Source organism: Lampetra planeri, chromosome 42 (genome assembly GCF_965212315.1).
Source record: "Lampetra planeri chromosome 42, kcLamPlan1.2.h2, whole genome shotgun sequence".
NCBI classification, from domain to species: Eukaryota; Metazoa; Chordata; class Hyperoartia; order Petromyzontiformes; family Petromyzontidae; genus Lampetra; species Lampetra planeri.
This window is the reverse complement of record NC_136148.1, coordinates 6,179,482-6,199,561: the sequence shown is the minus strand read 5'-3', so window position 1 is coordinate 6,199,561 and position 20,080 is coordinate 6,179,482. Positions and strand designations below refer to the sequence as shown.

Below are 20,080 nucleotides of genomic sequence, written 5' to 3'. Positions count from 1 at the left end.
CTGCGAGACACAGCGCAACGAGCGACACGACTGTTCTCGTGACAATACTTCTATCTCCCCCGCACCTCCGATTAGCCACGGTTGGCTACGTACGGTGCGAAAGAAGTTCAACATACACACATACAACATATGCAGAGCAACAACTGCAATTGAACATTCTGGTGGTCAAGCCAGATAACCGCATCACGGTAAGCCACTTTGTTGAGCTATTATTTGTGGCCAGGTCGCTTCTGAAAATTAAGATAATGGCTCAGCGGGCTTTACCTGGTAAGATGAAAATAGTTTAGTTTTGTATATTTTTTGTAAGTGATTTATTTACCTTTCCTACACTTTTCACTCCTCTTTTAGGTTTTTGTCGTGTTACGTTCCTACCCGCCCCTCCTGGACATCTGTGAAAACGAACTTTATAGCTCATCGGATTCCTCCGGTATAAATAAATATTGTGGATCGGGCATTGCATCGTTATTGGTTGAACGGTCTGTTCTGGAACATTTTCCACTTGTGCATCATGCTATGTTACGTGCGGATGTGGCTTAGGTTGGACAATGAGCTTCGTGGAAGATCAAACCTAAGGGACATTTTTCTTCTTTAACACCAGCAACAACAGAAATAAACGCGCAATGAAATCATCCGTGTCGCTACTATGTCAAAAACTACGAAGGCCCTGCACCAATTGCTACAGGACTCACCACGTGACTTACCAATGGCCACATCTGTACAGTATTTGGGAAATACTGGCAAAGTGGTATTTAAAAAAGAAAACATTTTAATTATTTAGAGATGTACCATCACGCAGCGTGTCCAGCGCGACCAGCCGTGTGAATACGTTCGAGTGGTGTGTTTCAACCTTTTCAGGCACCCAGTGTGAGAGTCGTGACATGTGAGAATCAAACAAAATGCAGTCGTGATTAAAACCCTAACGATTTTTGGGATCGGTGGCGTTATTCCATTTGTTTTGGATGTGCTGAATAGACAACGCTGTCAAAGAACGATGAGAAATTCCGGCTTAAGCTATTAATACCCCTGGTTGAAAAAGCATCCACGTGTGTGTGTGTGTCTGTGTGCGGTGAACTTGGGTGCTCGCTAACTTAGGTGCTCGCTAACAGCACTTGCCCCAACAGTCTGTTAAGGTTATATGGGGGATCTTTGTCCGTACTCTTTGTTTCTTTCGGTAAGGTCACGTAGGTTAAAAATAAATAAATGATAAACAACTAAATTAAATCACGACGTTTCGGAGGCAACACAGTGAATTTGGCTATAACGGTTCCACCTGAAGACGGAAGCTTGTGTTGCCTCCGAAAAGCCGTGATTTAATTGAGTTGTTTTTAATGTATTTATTTTGTACCTACGTGACTTTACCGAAAAACCCAAAGAGTACGAATCCTTGCAGTCACGATAACTTCAAATCTAGGATCTTTTTCTGTGTGCGTTGAACTTATTACGCACCTCTGGTAGCCAACCGCGCTAATCGGGAGTTGTGTGTCTACCCTGCCGGCAGGTGAATTACCAAGGATTGCTCCGCTGGCCATGCCTGGGATGCCCGGCACCTCGGTGACGTTGTTGATGTCGAAGTACTCGTCGCAGGAGGCGTTGAGGAAGGCCGAGTCGCAGAACAAGCTCCACAGCTTGGTCGTGACAAGCGTGTCGTTCTCCTGCAGCGTCGTCTTGGCGCAGACGTCAAAGTCTTTCTGCGACAGGGTGCGGTTCCCCAGCATGCAGATCCTGTCAAAGGGATTTCCTCTAAGCAAGGCAGCCGGGCGGGGTTTAGGGCGACGCGGGAGACGTTTCTGCAACTAATTTGACGTCTATTCGGCTTGCTTAATCTTGGACGCGAAAAAAAGGGAGTTACGTAACAACGGCATCGGATGATCTCGGTGTTTGACGGTGGTGACAATGTTTGTGGGGTTGGTGTTGGGGTTGGTGTTGGCAGTGGTGTTTATGGTGTTGATGGCAGAGGTGTTGGCGGCAGTGTTGGTCTTGAAGGTGGTGCTGATGCCGGCAGTGGAAACGGAGTGTTGATGCCGTTCGTGTTCAAAGTGATGTCGATTATCGTGGTGTTGGTGCTGCTGGTGCTAATTTAATAGTGGTGGTGTGAGTGAGTGATGCGAGGCAATCATCACGTCACTTTATTCAATGTATTTTTTTCTTTGTCTTTTCCCACTAATTTACCCCCGATTGTGCCATCGGTGTTCACGTCAAGAGATGAGTAATCTATTCTCCCGCGGAGCAATGCAACCCTGTGTGTTACAGAACGACGCAGGTGACTACGTCCGGGAACTCTTCACGCGACTCCAGTGTCCACACAGTAAGAGACGGCAAAGCCCTTGCGATTATAAATTCCACCGCACGTCACCAACAACTATTGACTCATGCAGCAGTTTTCATGGCACTCATTTTGAGAGTGGGGGCCACTTTCGCCGATAAGACATCATCAGTGTGAGGGCCGCCACACATTTGAAGCCATTGGCTCTGACAGCATGATGGGGTGTTTTCACCCCATGTCAGGGGCCGCACGTCAGGAGCCGCACTAAAGGCCACTACCGCCAGTGGCCCGCGGGCCTTGCAATGAAGAACACTGGTCTAGAGCATTTGTACACGAACAACGCTCGTCTCAAACCATTGCTGGGTGACGGCCTCCCAGGCGCTGTACGGCCCACGTTGGGGGGGGGGGGGGGGGGGGGTAGCTTGAGTTGACCAAGCGACACCACGCCGGTCAGCTCGGTCCGCTGAAGCGGAAAGTTGCGACTCACGGGAAGTGCGGCGGACTCCAGGCCGTCTTGATGGCTCCAACGTAGATGGCCAGGATGGAGAGGATGACGCACGCGAGGAAGAGCATGGCGAACTTGTTGACGTACTTGACCCCCACGAACACCACTACGGCCATGAAGGCGAGGAAGGCCGTGCCGTACATGCGCATGTTGTTGAGCATCGCCGCCGCCTCGCTCCCGCCGTCCTCCGCGCGGAAGATCGCCGCCGACGGAACAATGTACGTCTGGGCGGCGGGCGAGAGAAACAAAAGGATGAAGCTATCTTTGTTTTGCCAGGTAAGGACCGCTGAGCTTTACAGATATATTTTTTTTCAGAGGCGACCTGGCCATAAATGGTAGCCCAACGAAGTGGCTTATCGCGTGGAAATTCATAGCCGCCAAATACTCTTAAACGCACGTTGATTCGGAATGAAGAGGGAGAAACCAGAGGAACCGGATACAAATGTACGCAACCACAGGGCGACCATGCAAACTCCAAATAAACAGGCATTAGGGTTGGGATCGAACCTACAACCTCCTGCATACCAGGCGAGGTAATTAACATCTCGCTACCAGAGCACGGGGGTTGGCGCGGCAGCATAATAATGACAATCCAGACTCAGAATCTTTATTTAGACTGGAGATATCCGATAAGCTATGAGTTTTTTCTTTTTTATTCAACAGATGTCCAGTAAGGGGGTGTGTCAGAAAGTTACAACAACAAACAATACAATAAACAATCAGAGTGAAAAGTATAGGAAAGGTAAGCAAATCGATAGAAAAAAAAAACCTAAAATAGATCAAGTATGTAAGTTAAAAGTGCATAAGTGCACAACAATTCCCAAGCATGGGAAAGGGAGCTAAACAACAGCAAAAACTGTCCCAGACTACACCAAAATAACACACACAGTGACCTCAATAAAATTGCACGTTAAAATCTGGCCATGTGGCTGAGCGGTAGAGCGAACGGTTTGCGATCGGAAAGTTGAGAATTCAAATCGTGGTTGGGGGTTGACTAGGCCCAACATCCTGGTTTCATACAGAAGATGTTCACATTAGGAAGGCCTGCAGTGTGTCCATGAAGGTCGGAATGTGTTTAATGCTCACACTGGCTGGGCCATCGCTTGTGGTTGAAGATCATGTGTTTGACTGGTTGGAGCCTTTTGGCGTCATCTGGTCCAACACCATGTGAGACTAGGCTCTAAGAAAAGCTGTCTCGGGTGTGGACCAATCAATTTCAAGGACAGTGCATACATTATCAGCGTTGTGTTTTTTTATTTGCATTCCGACCGCAGGTATTGTGGTCAATGCAAACATGACTCTTTGTAAAAAAAAAAGGTGTCAGTTTTGTTGCCAGATAAAAAACCAATTATCATATTTTGCTACTGGCAAAGGAGGTTCCAATGGTGGTTGGAGCTGTTGTGTGTGTATGTGTCAATGAACGTGTCCACAGTGCATAGTCGTCATGTGTGAGTTAGGTAAAAATGTATTCTGACTGGATAGGGGTGTTGTGCGTGTGGAATGCGTTCACAATTCGTACATCTATAATATGGTCGGAACATGTTCAAACTGGACAGGACTTTTAAGTGTGTGTGTGTGAATATCAGAACATGTTCACATTGGATAGGCTGCCGAGTGTGTGTCTGTGTGCGCTGCACTACAAACACCCAGCGACCCGAGTTCGATTCCCGCTCACGGCCAACACCAGTGATGATTATCTGAACTGGTCATGGTCCTTCCCTAGATCAACTCAACCTCAAATGAGTACCTGGTGCGGTGTGTAAACATCACCACTGGCGAGACCAAGGCAGCCGGGCATAGTGTTGGCAAACCAACCCTCTCATGTGCTGTGCTGGCCTTCATAAGTGCTCGCTAACAGCACTTGCTCCAACAGTTGTTCAGGTTATACTGGAGACCTTTGTCTCTGTTCACAATGGATAGGGTCTCACGTGTCGGTGTGCGTGTGATAATTTCAGAATGCATTCACATTGGATAGAGCTGTTGTATGTGTGCGTGAAGATCACAACGCATTTTGTTTGGATAGAACTGTCGAGTGTGTGTGACTGTCAAAACATATTCAGACAGCACAAGGACTGTGCGTGAAGGTGCAAAGGGACGTGGACACACTGGATAACACCGTCGCGTGCGCGCGCGTGCGTGAGCGTGTGAACGTTTCACCAGCAGGATCTCGATGGCGCCCAGGATGTACATGGAGGCAGCGAAGGTGGTGCCCAGGTAGAAGCAGAGGCCGACGGCGCCGCCAAACTCAGGGCCCAGCGAGCGCGAGATCATGAAGTAGGAGCCGCCCGCTGCAATCGACGGCACCCGCTGTTAGCGAGCATCAAGTGAGGCTCGTGGCAGTTCGCGGATGGGCGGTGTGGCCAGTACCAAAGCACAACGGAGCACATTTTGTCTCCCAGTGCTCGAGTTGACATGGTGACGTAAACCAATATACGATCGGCAAGGTCTACCTATGGGAGACCCTGACAGCATCAGTGGCCAATCTTTAATGTTGTCCAGCATCATCATCGGCAGCATCATCATCACCCACAATGGAGTTATGGTCCCACATTTACATGGGTGTTCATGGGTTTGCTCCAAGCATGATCTTTATCAACATTAATTCAAGCAAGATAGACACCTTGAGCTTCATATCTCATTTCCAGGGGGGTTTCAGGCCAAATATTCTCGGCGCACAATTACTCAATCACAAATTAGCCATTCATTCCAAACATCATCACCGGATAAAGAACTAGAATCATTGATACTATTATCGACACTTGCACACTCTCATGTGTGCAGTCGTGTGTGTTCGTATTCCTCTGCGATGACTCTGACCTTTAAAAACTCAACAAAAAAACTAAACTATTTTAATTTTACCAGGTAAGGCTCTCCGAGTTCTGAAGCTTTTTTTAAGAAACGAGCTGGCCACAAATGACAGCTCAACGAAGTGCCTCATCACGTGGACATTCACAGCAGGCAAATACTCTAAATGCGTGATGTTCATTATAAATGTGGAGGGGAAAACATCGAGGATTCGGAGAAGCCACAACCTCCTGGATACCAGGCAAGGTAGTCAACATCTCTCCACCGTGGCGCCCCTTTTGACCCCAATACCCAGACTCACCCGGGACGACACCATTTGTGGCGATGGCGCTCATTGATATCGCAGTCAGCATGGTCTGTGCAGGGAGGATGAATTAACAAGCTCAGCGTCAGACACTTCAACACAGACGGTGGCCCTACAACGTAAGGACACTGAGGCTTCCACAGAAGATATTTTAGCTCAAGGCCAATATACATTCGGGCAATTTTACGGCAATCATTGCTGGCCAATTGTCACTGGCAACGCAATCGCTGTGTGCGACGATGGCAAACTTGGGAAGGCAGTCAAACAGTGTTGCAATTTTCTGTGGCCAATGAAAACCCTTTTGGCCCCGCCCCCCCTCCCTCCCGATACGTTCCATTCATTGGCTACCATATTCTGATGAGCTCCCCCCTCCCTCTCCTCCCCCCTCAACTCGCTTTTAAGGGATTACATCTTGAATCATTGCCTCACTTGATGCAGCTAATCTGGCTGTGACGGTCCCACCTGATGACGGAGACTTGTGTTGCCTCCGAAACGTCGTGATTTTTTATTTTCATTAATTTTGATGTTTTACCTACGTGACTTTACCGAAAAAACCTAAGAATAGAAAAATGAAAACAGAGCTTGAAAAATAATTGGTCTGCAGCGTTCACAACCTTGGGCAGTCACGTGACCTCTGTCTGTGATCTGATTGGAAGTTGCCATCCTCCTTGCCCATATTTGGGAATTATTTTGCAGAATAAAAAATGATGGCCAACCATTAACAATGATTGTCATTGCCCAAGCCCATCGTATTGCCTTGACAGGGGAATGGATTTAAACTGAATGGAGCTCACAAGGACAAATAAATGACTCCCCACATTTCATCATTAATACTTCCTTACAAGAGAAAAAATACAAAATGGGCCAATGTTCATCATCAAGCAGTGGGTGGCCGAGGGGCTGTATGTCCCTCCTTCTTTACAGTGTAGAGCAGAAAGAAAGATTTACAAACACGTAGCGGGAGATTGCACTTGCGATGCCCTGAAAGCTTTCGACATTAAGTACTGGTGTTACTGAATGTTTCCCAATTACCAAAAAGAAGTGATGGCGATGTCTGGTGGCATCAACAGAGATGTCTTTAAAAACAACTCCAGCTATGCCAAATCACGTTACAATATGCACACTCGACAAGAATACTGACACTATTGTTCAGCTGCTGGATATGCAAATTCACTCTGCTTGTAAACACCGCTCGTAATTAACATTCCTCACTAAAGAGCCACAGATTTAAGGTCTCACTTAGAATGAAACATCAAAGGGCACCAGACTTGACAGGCATTGTGCCCGATCACTGGTCCAGAACGATTATTGGTTTATAATTGGGGCAAACTAAAAGCACAGAAACGCAATCATTAATAGCCCTTAATGAAATTTGTAAAAATTTCTTTAAAAAAATGTTGCTTTGAAAGTCGGTATGCAGTTGATGAGAAACGTATAAAATAATAGAGATGTTGTGAGATGAGAGAGGAAAGACGCAGAGAGGATGGGTATGGAGAGCTTCATAGGCCTGGTTTACGTGAATTAATTACGTTCATTAAAATCATCACTTCACATGAATACTGTGCCGCCCATGCAGTGTGCCTTGAGGTGCCGCTCTACATCAGGGTTGCTCGGATGCCTTGGGCGAAGAAAGGGGCTCTACGTACGCAGCAGCAGCAGACGAAGACGATGCAGAACGCCTCCAGCACGCCGGCCGTGCCCACCACCCAGGTGAGGCGCAGGAAGAGGATGACTCCGAAGATGTTCTGCAGGCAGGGCAGGTAGACGCCCATGAAGGTGCCCATCCTGGGGGCCTAAACCGGGGGGCACATGTCCAAGGCAAGAGAGGTGGGTGAGCGAGAGAGTGAGCGAGAGAGTGAGCGAGCGAGAGAGAGAGAGTGAGCGAGAGGTGGGGGTTTACATAAAGCAAAGTTATTATTTAAAAATTTTTTTTACGAAATGATGAACGAAGCAAAGTGCGGAATACAGCGAGCATCTTCTTGTTTCCACTGATCGTAAAAAAAGAGGTGGAGGGAGGGGGCACAATGAGAGAGGGAAGGAAGGAGCGATGGTGGCGGAAAGGAGTGGAGAGAGATAGGGAAGGAGAGATGAAAGAGATGGGTGCGGCAGCAGGGTGGAGAGAGAGAGAAAAGAGAGAAAGATTTGAGAGATGGAAATAGATTGTAAGACACAAAGAGATAGAGAGACAGAACGAAGACAGAGAGGGTGTTCGGGGTTTGAGGATGCATCGATTCGTTATTTAATATTGATTCTCTAAGGTCCCGATGCATGCGTCGAATGACGTGCAATATTAAATATGTTTTGATCAATATATAGTGTGTAATGGGTTCAAATGCCCCCTTCAGCCACTAGAGGCTGCTACATTCACCCCAATGTAAAAGAAAGAGGATTGATTCTTAAATCAAATCACAGCCAGAGGTGGCTGGGTGGCTCAGAGGTCTGCTGAATCGTGGGTTCCAATCCAGGCAGCAGCACGTGACTAAACCATAATGGTTTCAGCCCGGCCACCAAAGGCTGCACAAAACACCAATCATCTTAAATTCGTTTCTGCACACTTTAGTTTGGGTACATTCCAGTAGTGAGAATGAAATCTACGTCCATTTGATTGTAGTAGCGTGATGAATAAGCACTCCTCCTGGGGGGCACTGTGTATCCCCTGTCAATGTCGGGGAAGTCGTGCAGTCATGGCCACGCTGGCAAGATGTTAATTGCCTGGCATGGTATAAAGGATGTCGTAGATTCGATCCCAACCTTTTCGCCTGTATATTTAGAGCTTGCATGTCTCTCCCTGTGGTCGCGTGGATTTTTTCCCCAGTTTTTCCCCCCTATATTTAGAATCAACATTGTGCTTCTCGTATTTGGCTGCCTTACATTTCCACACGATGAGAAATAAACTTCGTTGAGCTATCATATGTTGCCAGGTTGCTTCTGAAAAAAATCCAGCTACGTACAGTAGCTCAGTGGTGGCCTTACCTGGTAAAAATGAAAATAGTTTTTTAAATCTAGTTGCACTTTGAACAACTCTGGCACCCCCCCCCCCTCTCAGGCTCAGTCCTTTGTTATGTAGACTAGCCGTAGTGTCAAGCCGCACCTTACCATAATAATAAAAAGTGTGCCGTTCCTGGCCCCCCCCCCCTCAACCATTATATATACGGAGTGGTATCTCTTGTAATCTCTCATTTACTTGATACAGCTATCGTGCTGTGACGGTTCCACCTGAAGACGGAAGCTTGTGTTGCCTCCGAAACGTCGTTATTTTTTATTTAATTTTTATTTTACTTTTATTAATTTTTATTTTTTTTACCGAAAAAACCTAAGAATATGAATAGTTTTTTTAGTTTTAGTTGTTTACCTTGGGAGGAGCTTTCCGCGCCCCCTCCATACTCTCCGCATCCTCATGTTCCCGTGCCCCCTGGGGGAGGTTGGTGTAGTTGGCCAGGCGGTTGAGCAGGGACGAAACCATCGGCCGTGTGTCCATCTCCTCCTACAGACGCACGGGGATGGAGGGAGGGATTACTTAAACCAGTAAACTGTGGTGTCGTGTAATTAAAGGTGAATAATGCACCCTGAACTCAGTCCCATTCCACATAAATGTCACGAATCCATTTGAATTTATATTTAATGGGTCGATTATTTTCTGCGCTTAAACAATGATAGTGTGTATGCTGTACACGGTATGCTGCCTGTCCAATTGTGCACTTAGTTTTTACATTGCATCGTTTTAATGTTGCAGTTGTAAAAACTGTAATGTCTTGTTTTCACATGCTGAATGGTAAATAAACTTTTTAAGGTTAAAAAAGAGGGAGGGAGGGAGGGAGAGAGGGAGGGAGGGAGGGTAAAGGGAGAAAGTGGGAAAGGGGCTGATTGACCATGCAGTGCCCGGTTATTTGTTTAAAAGGCACCCATGTGGATACTGGCTTCATTTGATATGTAGGTTTTCATAGCATATAATGATTCATAATTCATTTAATGACTTCCTGGATCTCCTCCTCATGATGTTTGACAAAGTTTCACATGCAACATTGTACAGTACTGCATTGCAAAAAATGGTTGTGGGAATTGTTCGTCAACTTTCCAGTGGGTGAACAAAAACTATCGTAACTGGCGTGTTAAATGCTTGTACACCACGTGACAATTTAATTTGTTTGGATGCGCCAGGTGATGAAGGGTTGTTAAAGATAAAAAGTTTGCGAGATCATTGCCTGGCCTCACCAATTTTTTAAACTTATTAATCAGGTGGCATTATACGTCTGCATGTGGCGGCAATATAAAATAGACCAGAACAAATTTTAACTTAAAGCTTTCGTGACTGCAGGGATTCATATTCTTGGTTCTTTCGGTAAAGTCACGTAGAAGGGAAACAATAAAATAATAAAAATATATTGTTTTATATTTTGATCATTTTATTGTTTCCCTTTTACATGACTTTACCGAAAGAACCAAGAATATAGACCAGAACAGTGAGGGTAGTGGGATGTAAATTATTATTAGTTAGAATAGGCAGTAAGTGGGAAAATATCCGAATTATCGTCCCGAAAAAAACTCTTGACATTCAGCGTTTCTTTGCTGAATTTATACAGAACCTTTCATTAATGGTGTAATAATGATCCATAGATTTATTGACCAATGAAGATTCTTGTGGCTCATAATAAATCAAAAGAGGAATACCTAATGTGTGTTTGTATCAATCTTGATTTGAAGCTTTCGTGACTGCAGGAATCCATACTCTTTGGTTATTTCGGTAAAGTCACGCAATCAATCATCATCAGGTGGTTTCCTACCTGATGACGATTGCTTGTGTTGCGATCGAAAGGTCGTGATTTATTTCTAACTACGTTACTTTACCGAAAGAACTAAAGAGTATGAGTGTTTGTATATATTTCGATTTAAAGCTTTCGTGACTGCAGGGATTCATCTTCTTGGTTCTTTCGGTAAAGTCACGTAGAAGGGAAATAATAAAATAATAATAATAAAACATAATAAAATTATATGTTTTATTTTTATTATTATAATAATAATAAAATATTAATAAAAATAAAACATAATATTATTTTATTATGTTTTATTTATTTTATTTTATTATTTCCCTTCTACGTGACTTTACCGAAAGAACCAAGAAGATGTTTGTACATAGCAGAGCCATTCATGAAAGCCGCATTCACAATGCTGCTCAATCTGAACGTGGGCTCTCTCTCTCTCTCTCCAACGGGACGAGCACGCCCACCCTGGTGCTCGCGGATCATCGCGCTCGACGGCGACGATGATGACGACCGTGCCGGTCCAGCAGAGCCGGCTGGGGTCGATGGATCAGGACGCTTGGAGGAACACTGGAGGCGGCCAATGGACGGCACAGCGACTACTGCTGCACTCACCTCGAAGAGCGCCAAGTTTTTGTCGCATCCCTCCCCCAGCTCGTCGTCCCCCGCGTGCAGGAAAGGGTAGTCCTCCTTGTGGTTGCCGTCACCTGCCGGCGTGGGAACACGGTCGGCGTGATGATGTTTGACGTGGTTTCTGAACTCTTGTCTTGGTCTTCCCCCCCCCCCCCCGATTTAAAGCCAATTGCGCCATCAGCGTCACGTCATTGGACAACGATCTCTTGGAGAACAGCGCAACCCTCTGCGTTAAGAAACGGCCCACATAAGCGGATATCGCAGAGCCACCGCTGAGATGGCTTGAAGTGAGTGACCTCTGGTCTGCACAGTAGTGGGCACCACTTTTCCACTTGCCCTGCCACTGAGCGAACAATAGTCAAATCGATATGTTCAATTCATAGAGCTGAAATTTTGGCAGATTAAGAGCAGAATAATCAAATTTGAAGCGATGTTTTTTTTATTATTGTGCAGTTATTGATTGTGCATCATGTGAGACCATCAACTCACTGCACTTGATAACCCACAGTTGAATCATAGGCGGCTGATTGTGTGATCCGAACCCAGGATCTCAGCAGTGTCAACTCAGCACTCTGACTTCTGGGCGACCTATTGATTCCCTATTAAAATCGAGGCCCCATTGATGGTCTGGCTTGCCAGATGGTCGTTGTATTTCCCTACCCGCCCACACTACTCTCCACTCACAAGTGACACCTGCAGTAAAGTTCTGCAAGCACTCCACACATTGTCACGTCCATTGTTGTTGTTGTTGTTGACACCACCTGCAGGGTGAGTTTACCCTGAGATTGCCCTCCACTCTGTGGTGGAGTCTAATAAGACAAGTCCGTTCACATTTCATCCTGAAAGGATGAACCCTAAAGCTCCTAACACTGCAGTGCCAAGGGGATATTCTAAAACCCACCACCCGTAATCCCACTGGCAGAGTTCACTAAAACTATAACACTAAAACCTCGTTATTTCAGTATTTTATCATTCGTAATTGGGGATATTTCGGCACGGCTGCGCTTTCGGCATATATACGTGCTTGCGTGCGGGGAAGGAATTCCTTTCCAGCTCAGACCCCCCGCCTGCTTGCCCTTCGCCACATATATAACCTCTTGTTGTAACCGCTCGCTCGCTGTGTTCTTCCTCGTTCAGCAGTTCCACTGCTGGATGATTTTTTCCGTACGAGGATGACCGCTTGTGTTGCGATCGAAACGTCGTGATATATTATTTTTTATTTTATTTTTCTACCTACTTGACTTTACCGAAAAAACCAAAGAGTCCAGTATTAGTAATTCGCTATGAGCCAAATTGCCGTATCGAATGATCCGATTTCTGCATACACGTGGTGCGATGCCACACGCCACGACCAAAACAACAACTCGGTCAAGTGGCATGTGGTGAGCTTTAGTGCAAACCTATCGCTTTTGACTTCACCTTGTGGATGCACTCTGAGCAAGCCAACCCTCGCAGAAATGTCGTCCACACCTACATCAAGAAGTAATAGAAAGGGACTGGAGGATAAATCCCTTGGTCTGCGAGACAAATCCAAGGTTTTGGATATTTTATTTCTTTATTTTTGTACGCAGCATAAACAAATGGTGCTTTTCTGGAAGATTTTATTGTTTTTGTAGGGGATGTTTCAATTTGCGTACAGTAAATTTTAAATGTATCTTGTAATTTTATTGTTTGTTGCAGTTGCACCCGAATCAAGAGCCGAATGGCTCACAGGATTATTCCAAATAATTGAAACTGAAAAAAACTGAAAACAATGCGTATGGTGCATGAAGAGTTTGGAAAACGAATTTGGATTTTTTTTTTCTTCTATTGGGGCGAGAGGCACTGGGGAGTTCCATTGTACATAATTCGGAATATTGGGATCATTTGGCAAGGCCAGAGCCCCATATGTGTCGAATTAACAAGAGTTTACTGGAGTTACAGGGTGCACTGCGACATTTGTCCCTTACAGCAAAAGGCTACCAATGGACAAAGCGAAATAGATGGGCGGACATACGAAGCACATAAATAACTAGATGGATTCAAATGCTTGAAGGAAAGATTTCACGTCAGCCAGGCAGAGAGACGACGAAGATGGACAGAGGGATACAAAGAAGAGAGATTGACAAAAGACAGAGAGACAGATTAGAGACTCAATAGAGAGACTGAATATGGGCCAATGGAGACAGACAGATTGCAAACACATTTCACTCAATATGTATCAAGATTGCCAACAGATCAGTTGAAGACAGAGATAGAAACATAACCAAACATAAATACAGATGGAAAGCCAGATTAAAGATAGTCTAATGAAATACGTAAACACATTGAAAGCTGACAGGCTGAAAACAGAGAAACTGAATACTGAAACGCACCTCCGATTAGCACGGTTGGACACGCACAATGCAAAAGAAGTTCTACACACATACATAGCAATCTAGCCAAAGTGAACGACAGTTTGGAGACATACAGATGATTATTATTATTAGGATTATTACAAAGACGCTTTTCATGACACCTGAACTAGATTATGTGATTCTAGATTTGAAGCTTTCGTGACTGCAATGATTCATATTCTCAGGTTTTTTCGGTAAAGTCACGTAGGTAAAACATTAAAAGTAATGAAAGTAAAATAAAACAAAACAAAAATAAAAATAAAATTCACTTGATGCAGCTAATCTGGCTGTGACGGTCCCACCTGATGACGGAGACTTGTGTTGCCTCCGAAACGTCGTGAATTTTATTTTTATTTTTGTTTTGTTTTATTTTACTTTCATTACTTTTAATGTTTTACCTACGTGACTTTACCGAAAAAACCTGAGAATATAGATTATGTGATTTATGTCAACCCTTAAAAGGCATGATGCTTGTTCGACAGTAATCCTACCCAGAGCAGCTGGCTGCCCTATGATTAACCTAGCCATCTGTCAAAAGTGAGCATCTTATCCTGTGCATTTACCTTTCCCCACCCCTGCATTATTACCGATCGAAGTCTCTTTCTTGCGAAGCGAAGGCGAGACGACACTGGTTTGAGGACGAGTTAATAAAAATAAGTGAGCACCGATGAAGCACAAAATAATAACCGGACTATTTAAGCTGTTTGGCTGCGTCGGGTGGTGGAGGGGGCTTCACGACACACATTTGGTGACCAAACCAAAATATAAATTCAGTATCATATTGGCTGCGCAAAACCTCCATGGTGAGTGAGGTTCTTATCGTGGAGATGCGTGCCCTCGGCTGTGTGTCCAAGGCTTTCTCATTAATGAGAAGGTAAAAAAAACACGTAAAGAATTTTCAAGCATAAACAGTACATTTAATTAATTAAGTAATCAATCAATTATTCCCGTCATTCCCAATCTACAAGTGGATGAATGGCACCCCACACCATATCAGCAACTAATTAAGGTTTCTATTTTCTTTTTTTACCATACTTCACCACGCTGATCAGTGTCAGAATCAGAACATGTATTTATACTGGAAGAATCCGATGAGCTATTAAGCTCTTTTTCACATATGTTAGTAGGGGCGGGTAAGAACATTACAGACAACATGACTAATCGTGGCCAGGAATTGAACTCGGGTGGCCGGGTCAATAGAACAGCGCGATAACCACTACACTACTTCATCACCCCAGATACTTACAGGGCAAATATATGTTGTACGAGATGGCTGGATGGATATGTAAATGAAGTGATAGGTAAGTAGATACAGACAGATGGATAGGCTAGTAATAGTCAGTGCTCGAGATAAAATCGATTAGACAAATGAGCAGAGAGCAATATATACTAATAGCAGTTGCGGCATTTAATTTTATCGTCATAATCAGAATAAGCAATATACTGTAGTAATAAGAAATATAGCATATCATATTTCATTGTTTATTGAAGAAAAAAAGTTTCAATACACTGCTGGATAACGGCCTCCTCAGGTGCCAGTGAGGAAATATAGTTGTCTGAAAAATGCAAACGGATTGAAAATAAAGTAGACGATAAAAACAATTTCAAGCTGCAATTCCGCAGATTTTGTTTTCTCCAATGATCCAACAAATGTGATTTTTAATTTTACCCCTAAAACCAGACGTGACCAAACTGTGTTTGAGAGAGCACTGTACGAGTTCGTTTAACACGGAGGAGCCTATCGCAATCAATATCATCCATAAGAGGTTTTTTTTGGGTTAGATAGCGTAAATATGTACTGTAAATGTGTCGTTAAACCCTCCACCACCCGACACAGCCAATTAGTAAGGTTTGCCACGTAAACAGAACGTGCCAATTCCTTACTAGTACAGAGCAAAGTCACAACATGTAGAATCTGAGTACGACGTTTCGCCTGTAATTACAACTAGCTTCAACAGGCAACAAGCCAGATTTGTGGAGAAATCCTCCTGTTTCGTTCTTTAAATCGAGGAGTAGATGTGATGACGTCACTTGTGTGCTTTTCTTTCGCGAAGTGGGGGGGGGGGATTAAATAATGCATATATATGACTATGGGAATCCATTGCCGGTTGTGTTATTTATATGGTAATCAACGTGCATTACGAGTGCGCATTATACAGCTTCAGACAGAAATTTAACGAAGCCCATGTCGGGCTGTCCCGACTGCCCATTCGGCTGTTCGTAATCACTCGTCTGATTTGCGGGGGGGAGGTTAAGGCAGCGGCACTTACACACTCCGCTGTTGTACAGTGGATGGTATTAAAGAGATGAATCACCTTTGATATATGTGCTCTGCGGGGGATTCCAATTTCACGGTTCACGGTGGCAGTATCGACGAGAACACTGGCAAGAATCAAAGCCCACTTATCTCCCAGGCATGTCACTCCGGCGGGAGAAAATAAATAGTGGTGTTGAAAATAATAGCAAGAACAACAACAAAAAGGCATGGCACTAATTATAGATGCATGCACGCCGCTGGAGCCCTTTGTCTGCACATGCTGCCTGGATAAAAATAAAAACTAGAATTATTTACAAACACCAATGTGTCTGCCATTGCTCTCTGACGGATAACGAAATAGAAATTCAGTTATTCTTGGTTCTTTCGGAAAGAACCAAGAAGAAGATGAATCCCTGCGGTCACGAAAGCTTTAAATCGAAAAAGAAATTTAGTTGATTAGATTCGCAGCACTGATAAGAGGAATTTAAATAAAATACCATCAAATATTAACGGTGGTGCAGTGGGTAGTGTACTGCGCTACGAGCCCAGAAACCCAAGTTCAATTTTTTCTCATGGCCCAACACCGGTGACGATTATCTGAACCGGTCCTGGGCCTCCCCTAAGTCGACTCAGCCTCATATGAGTACCTGGTACGGTGTGTAAACATCGCCACTCGGGAGACAAAGGCGGTCGGGCGTGGTGCTGGCCACCCACCCCCTCGTGTGCCGTGCCGGCCTTCATAGGTGCTACTCGCTAACAGCACTTGCCCCTACAGTCTGTAAAGGCTACACGGGGTGTCTTTGTCTTTATACTGTGCTCAGAAACTGGTGACATTTGTTCCATTCCCACGCGTGACTGACATCGGTGGCGAGTGAAATCTGAAGCAGTCCTGGGAGCCGCCCCTCCAACCTCATCCCCAACCAACGTGACGAAGTATGGTCAAGCATATTATTCGGGTCTTTCGGTAAAGTCACGTCGATAGGTTCAAAGAAAATAACCAAAAACGACAACGTTTCGATCGCAATAGAAGCGGTCGTCATTCGTAAAAGGGTGGTTAGCCTCTAAAGGCAAACCGTGTATAAAGGTTTAAAGATGGGCGTAGCCCAAGTGTGTCAGCAGCATGGGCGGGGCAGCTGATGTTAATGTAGGGGGAAAACAACGACATTGGCAGTGGGTCTCCACCAATCAAAGGGCCGCCAGGCAAACATTGCACCTCGTGGTTTTGTCCAAGATGACTGTGGCAATGCCCTTGTCGGCTGAGAGGATGACTATGTCATCTCTCTTATTTAATTGAAAAAGCTCAAGCCATCCATATATACAGACATAGACACAATTTCAACCGAGAAGATGGGTACAAACTCAGCAATCACTGGAAGGACGTTATCAACCCGTTTAAGTCATAACTGGCTGTAATGTTTACATTTTAGACCTGGTAGCCCATTAATTAGTGGAAGCCCACCACCAGCACCATCATTACCCACTACCACCATCATCTCTAGCAGCAACCTGCACTGCCAGCGGTGTGGGTGTGTGGAGCGAGGTGCAATGTTTGCCTAGCGGCCCTTTGATTGGTGGAGACCCACTGCCAATGTCGTTGTTTTCCCCTACATTAACATCAGCTGCCCCGCCCATGCTGCTGACACACTTGGGCTACGCCCATCTTTAAACCTTTATAAACAGTTTGCCTTTAGAGGCTAACCCCCCTTTTCCTGATGACGACCGCTTGTGTTGCGATCGAAACGTCGTAGTTTTTTGTTATTTTCGTTGAACCTATCTACCTGACTTTACCGAAAGACCCAAAGAATATTAATTCCTGCAGTCGCGAAAGCAATTCCTTCGGCTGACACGGCGTGGGAAAGCCATCTTCGTCCAGCAGTGCATCGGCTAAAAAGCAAAGAGCTGCAACATTTTAATAAAGGAAACAATTTAAGAGGACGTGAATGAGCGGATGGTCTAAACAAATAGACAGAGAAACGGACGGATTATATAATCCAGGAGTAATTGCCAGCTCAATAATTTAACATTATAATAACGATCACAAATGCACATTTCCGCACACCCTCGCTTTGTGGCCGCTGTGAAAATTGTTTACGGCAAAAAAACCTTTTCACAGAATGTCTGCAACGAGATTGCACGTCAGGGCCAATTCGACCTAGACGCAGCGGCGAGGTTGTCGCCGCCAATGCGTATATATGTTATTTGCACCTATTTTCAAAACGCATTTTTATATATCGTATCAGACTTCTGCCATGCACTGGGGGGGGGGGGTAGGGGAATGGGGGGGGGCAGCTACTCAGGCACCGCATGGGGATGGTGAGAATTACTTAGCGTCAAACACGGTGAAGCGCGGTGGCGGGTTCGCACACGCACGCACACACTGCCATGTTCATTTGCAAGCCAACGCCGTTGGAGTTTTAACCAGAGTGTACAAAACGAAGTGTTCTGTGAGAAAGAGCTTTATAGCTCATCGGATTCCTCCAGTATAAACACATATTCTGATTCTGATCATGTATGACAGTCACTGCAGCATTGTTCTCTGAGGTTATTACAGCTATGTCGCCATTGCAATTCATTCATAATGAAACGGATGCAACTGTAATTGACCCCCGGGTCTTGATGGCCATCGGTCACGTACCCCACTCTGGGTCAGTTCGTTACTTAGAGATACATTAAGGGCTAACATAGAGGGCATAACGCTCCCACGGTCTTGCTGCAGTCGATGGCATGAACAGTACTGCGCAGCGTGAACATTACACGACTGCCAGTGTAGATTGCAGGTCTCTCCATCTCGGCTCGATTGTCAAGGGCCCGTTTGGTCGACTTATTTTTCACGTGGGGGAAGTAAATGCGCTGTAGACGCGCGTCATTCTGCCACAAGAATCGACTCGCTCGCTGTGTGTGACAGTCACCAGCCGGGAGGGCCGAGGGGAATGGTGAATGGAGGAACCTTACTAATAGGGTTTTTCCCCCTTTTTTCTGGCAACAAAACTGACACCTTTTGCAAGGAATCATGCTTACATTAACCACAATACTTGCAGTCTAGTCTCATATGGTGTTCGAACACCATATGAGACTAGGCTCTAAAGAAAGCTGTCTCTGGTGTGGACCAATCAGTTTCAAAGACAATGCATAAATTATCAGAGTATTGTTTTTTGTTTGCATTTGACTGCAAGTATTGTGGTTAATGTAAGCATGATTCATTGCAAAAGGTGTCAGTTTTGTTGCCAGAAAAAAGGGGAAAAACCCTATTAGTATATCTTGGTACTGGCAAAGGAGGTCCCATGATGGAGGAACCTTCATCCAGGTTTCAGCCGCTGTCGTTAAGAACTGAACCTAGACACCCACCACCGTGAGTTGTTCGATTCGGGATCACCTGCCACAGGGCCACGGCTCAGACTGTTCTTGTTTTGCACGCAATAAATTATCACTCTCCAAAACATCGCTGCTGCAATGAAACGCCACAATTCGAATCCACGATTGAAATTAAGAATATGAAACGTTTTGTTTCGTATTTACCGCACTGCTATGGTACATAGGTTTTCGACGTTGTACACCGTGGTTCTGTGAAGTGTTTTCGGGTTGTGCCGTGTGTTGTATTAGCATGATGTCCGACGTTTCGCTCCGCATGCCGGGAACATTGTTGTTACCACCGCGTTTGTATTGTCTTTATTTTCGTCCCCCGTTAATAGACTGTCACTTACTCCGTGATCTTAAACGTAACATGAGCATGTCGCTTCCATGTGACGAGACAAAAATAGAAATAATTGATTCTGACTCGCACTGATTCGACGCACGAAGGCCAAACGATGAATTGGACCATCGTTACATGGCTAAAACTTATCATCTGCCTATTTAGGTCATGAGGCTGAGAAGGCTGAGACTTAGACCAGCACATCTGCACATCAGGCAAACCGTATCTCATCGTGACTAATATACGAATGTAGGTCAGTCGGTCCAAGCCGTGCAGAAACGAGCACAACACCCAGCAGTGAAAGCTGTAGAAAAGCGTCTGTCAAACTGGGATCTAAGATGCATGCGTGTGTGTGTTGGAACGTCATTGGAGCATTGTGGATGCTAACCTTGGGTAGCTGTTCCTAGGCATGTTAACAACGCAACGATACACTTAAAAAAAAATTTGCTCTCACGATGCGTACGCATCGGATCGTGCGTGCAACGATCAC

General features: G+C 45.0%; 1 protein-coding gene across 1 annotated transcript in view; it reads right to left on the bottom strand.

The window, feature by feature from the left end:
• Positions 1 to 20,080, bottom strand: part of LOC144732341 (solute carrier family 12 member 4-like) — a 62,476-nt gene that overhangs the window by 30,709 nt on the left and 11,687 nt on the right. Inside the window, exons 3-9 of the mRNA XM_078613819.1 lie at positions 11,250 to 11,341; positions 9,230 to 9,361; positions 7,524 to 7,670; positions 5,875 to 5,929; positions 4,926 to 5,056; positions 2,751 to 2,992; positions 1,508 to 1,722 (exon numbers count right to left, since the gene is read on the bottom strand). Coding sequence (XP_078469945.1) covers positions 1,508 to 1,722; positions 2,751 to 2,992; positions 4,926 to 5,056; positions 5,875 to 5,929; positions 7,524 to 7,670; positions 9,230 to 9,361; positions 11,250 to 11,341 — 1,014 coding nt within the window. The remainder of the gene's footprint in view (positions 1 to 1,507; positions 1,723 to 2,750; positions 2,993 to 4,925; positions 5,057 to 5,874; positions 5,930 to 7,523; positions 7,671 to 9,229; positions 9,362 to 11,249; positions 11,342 to 20,080) is intronic.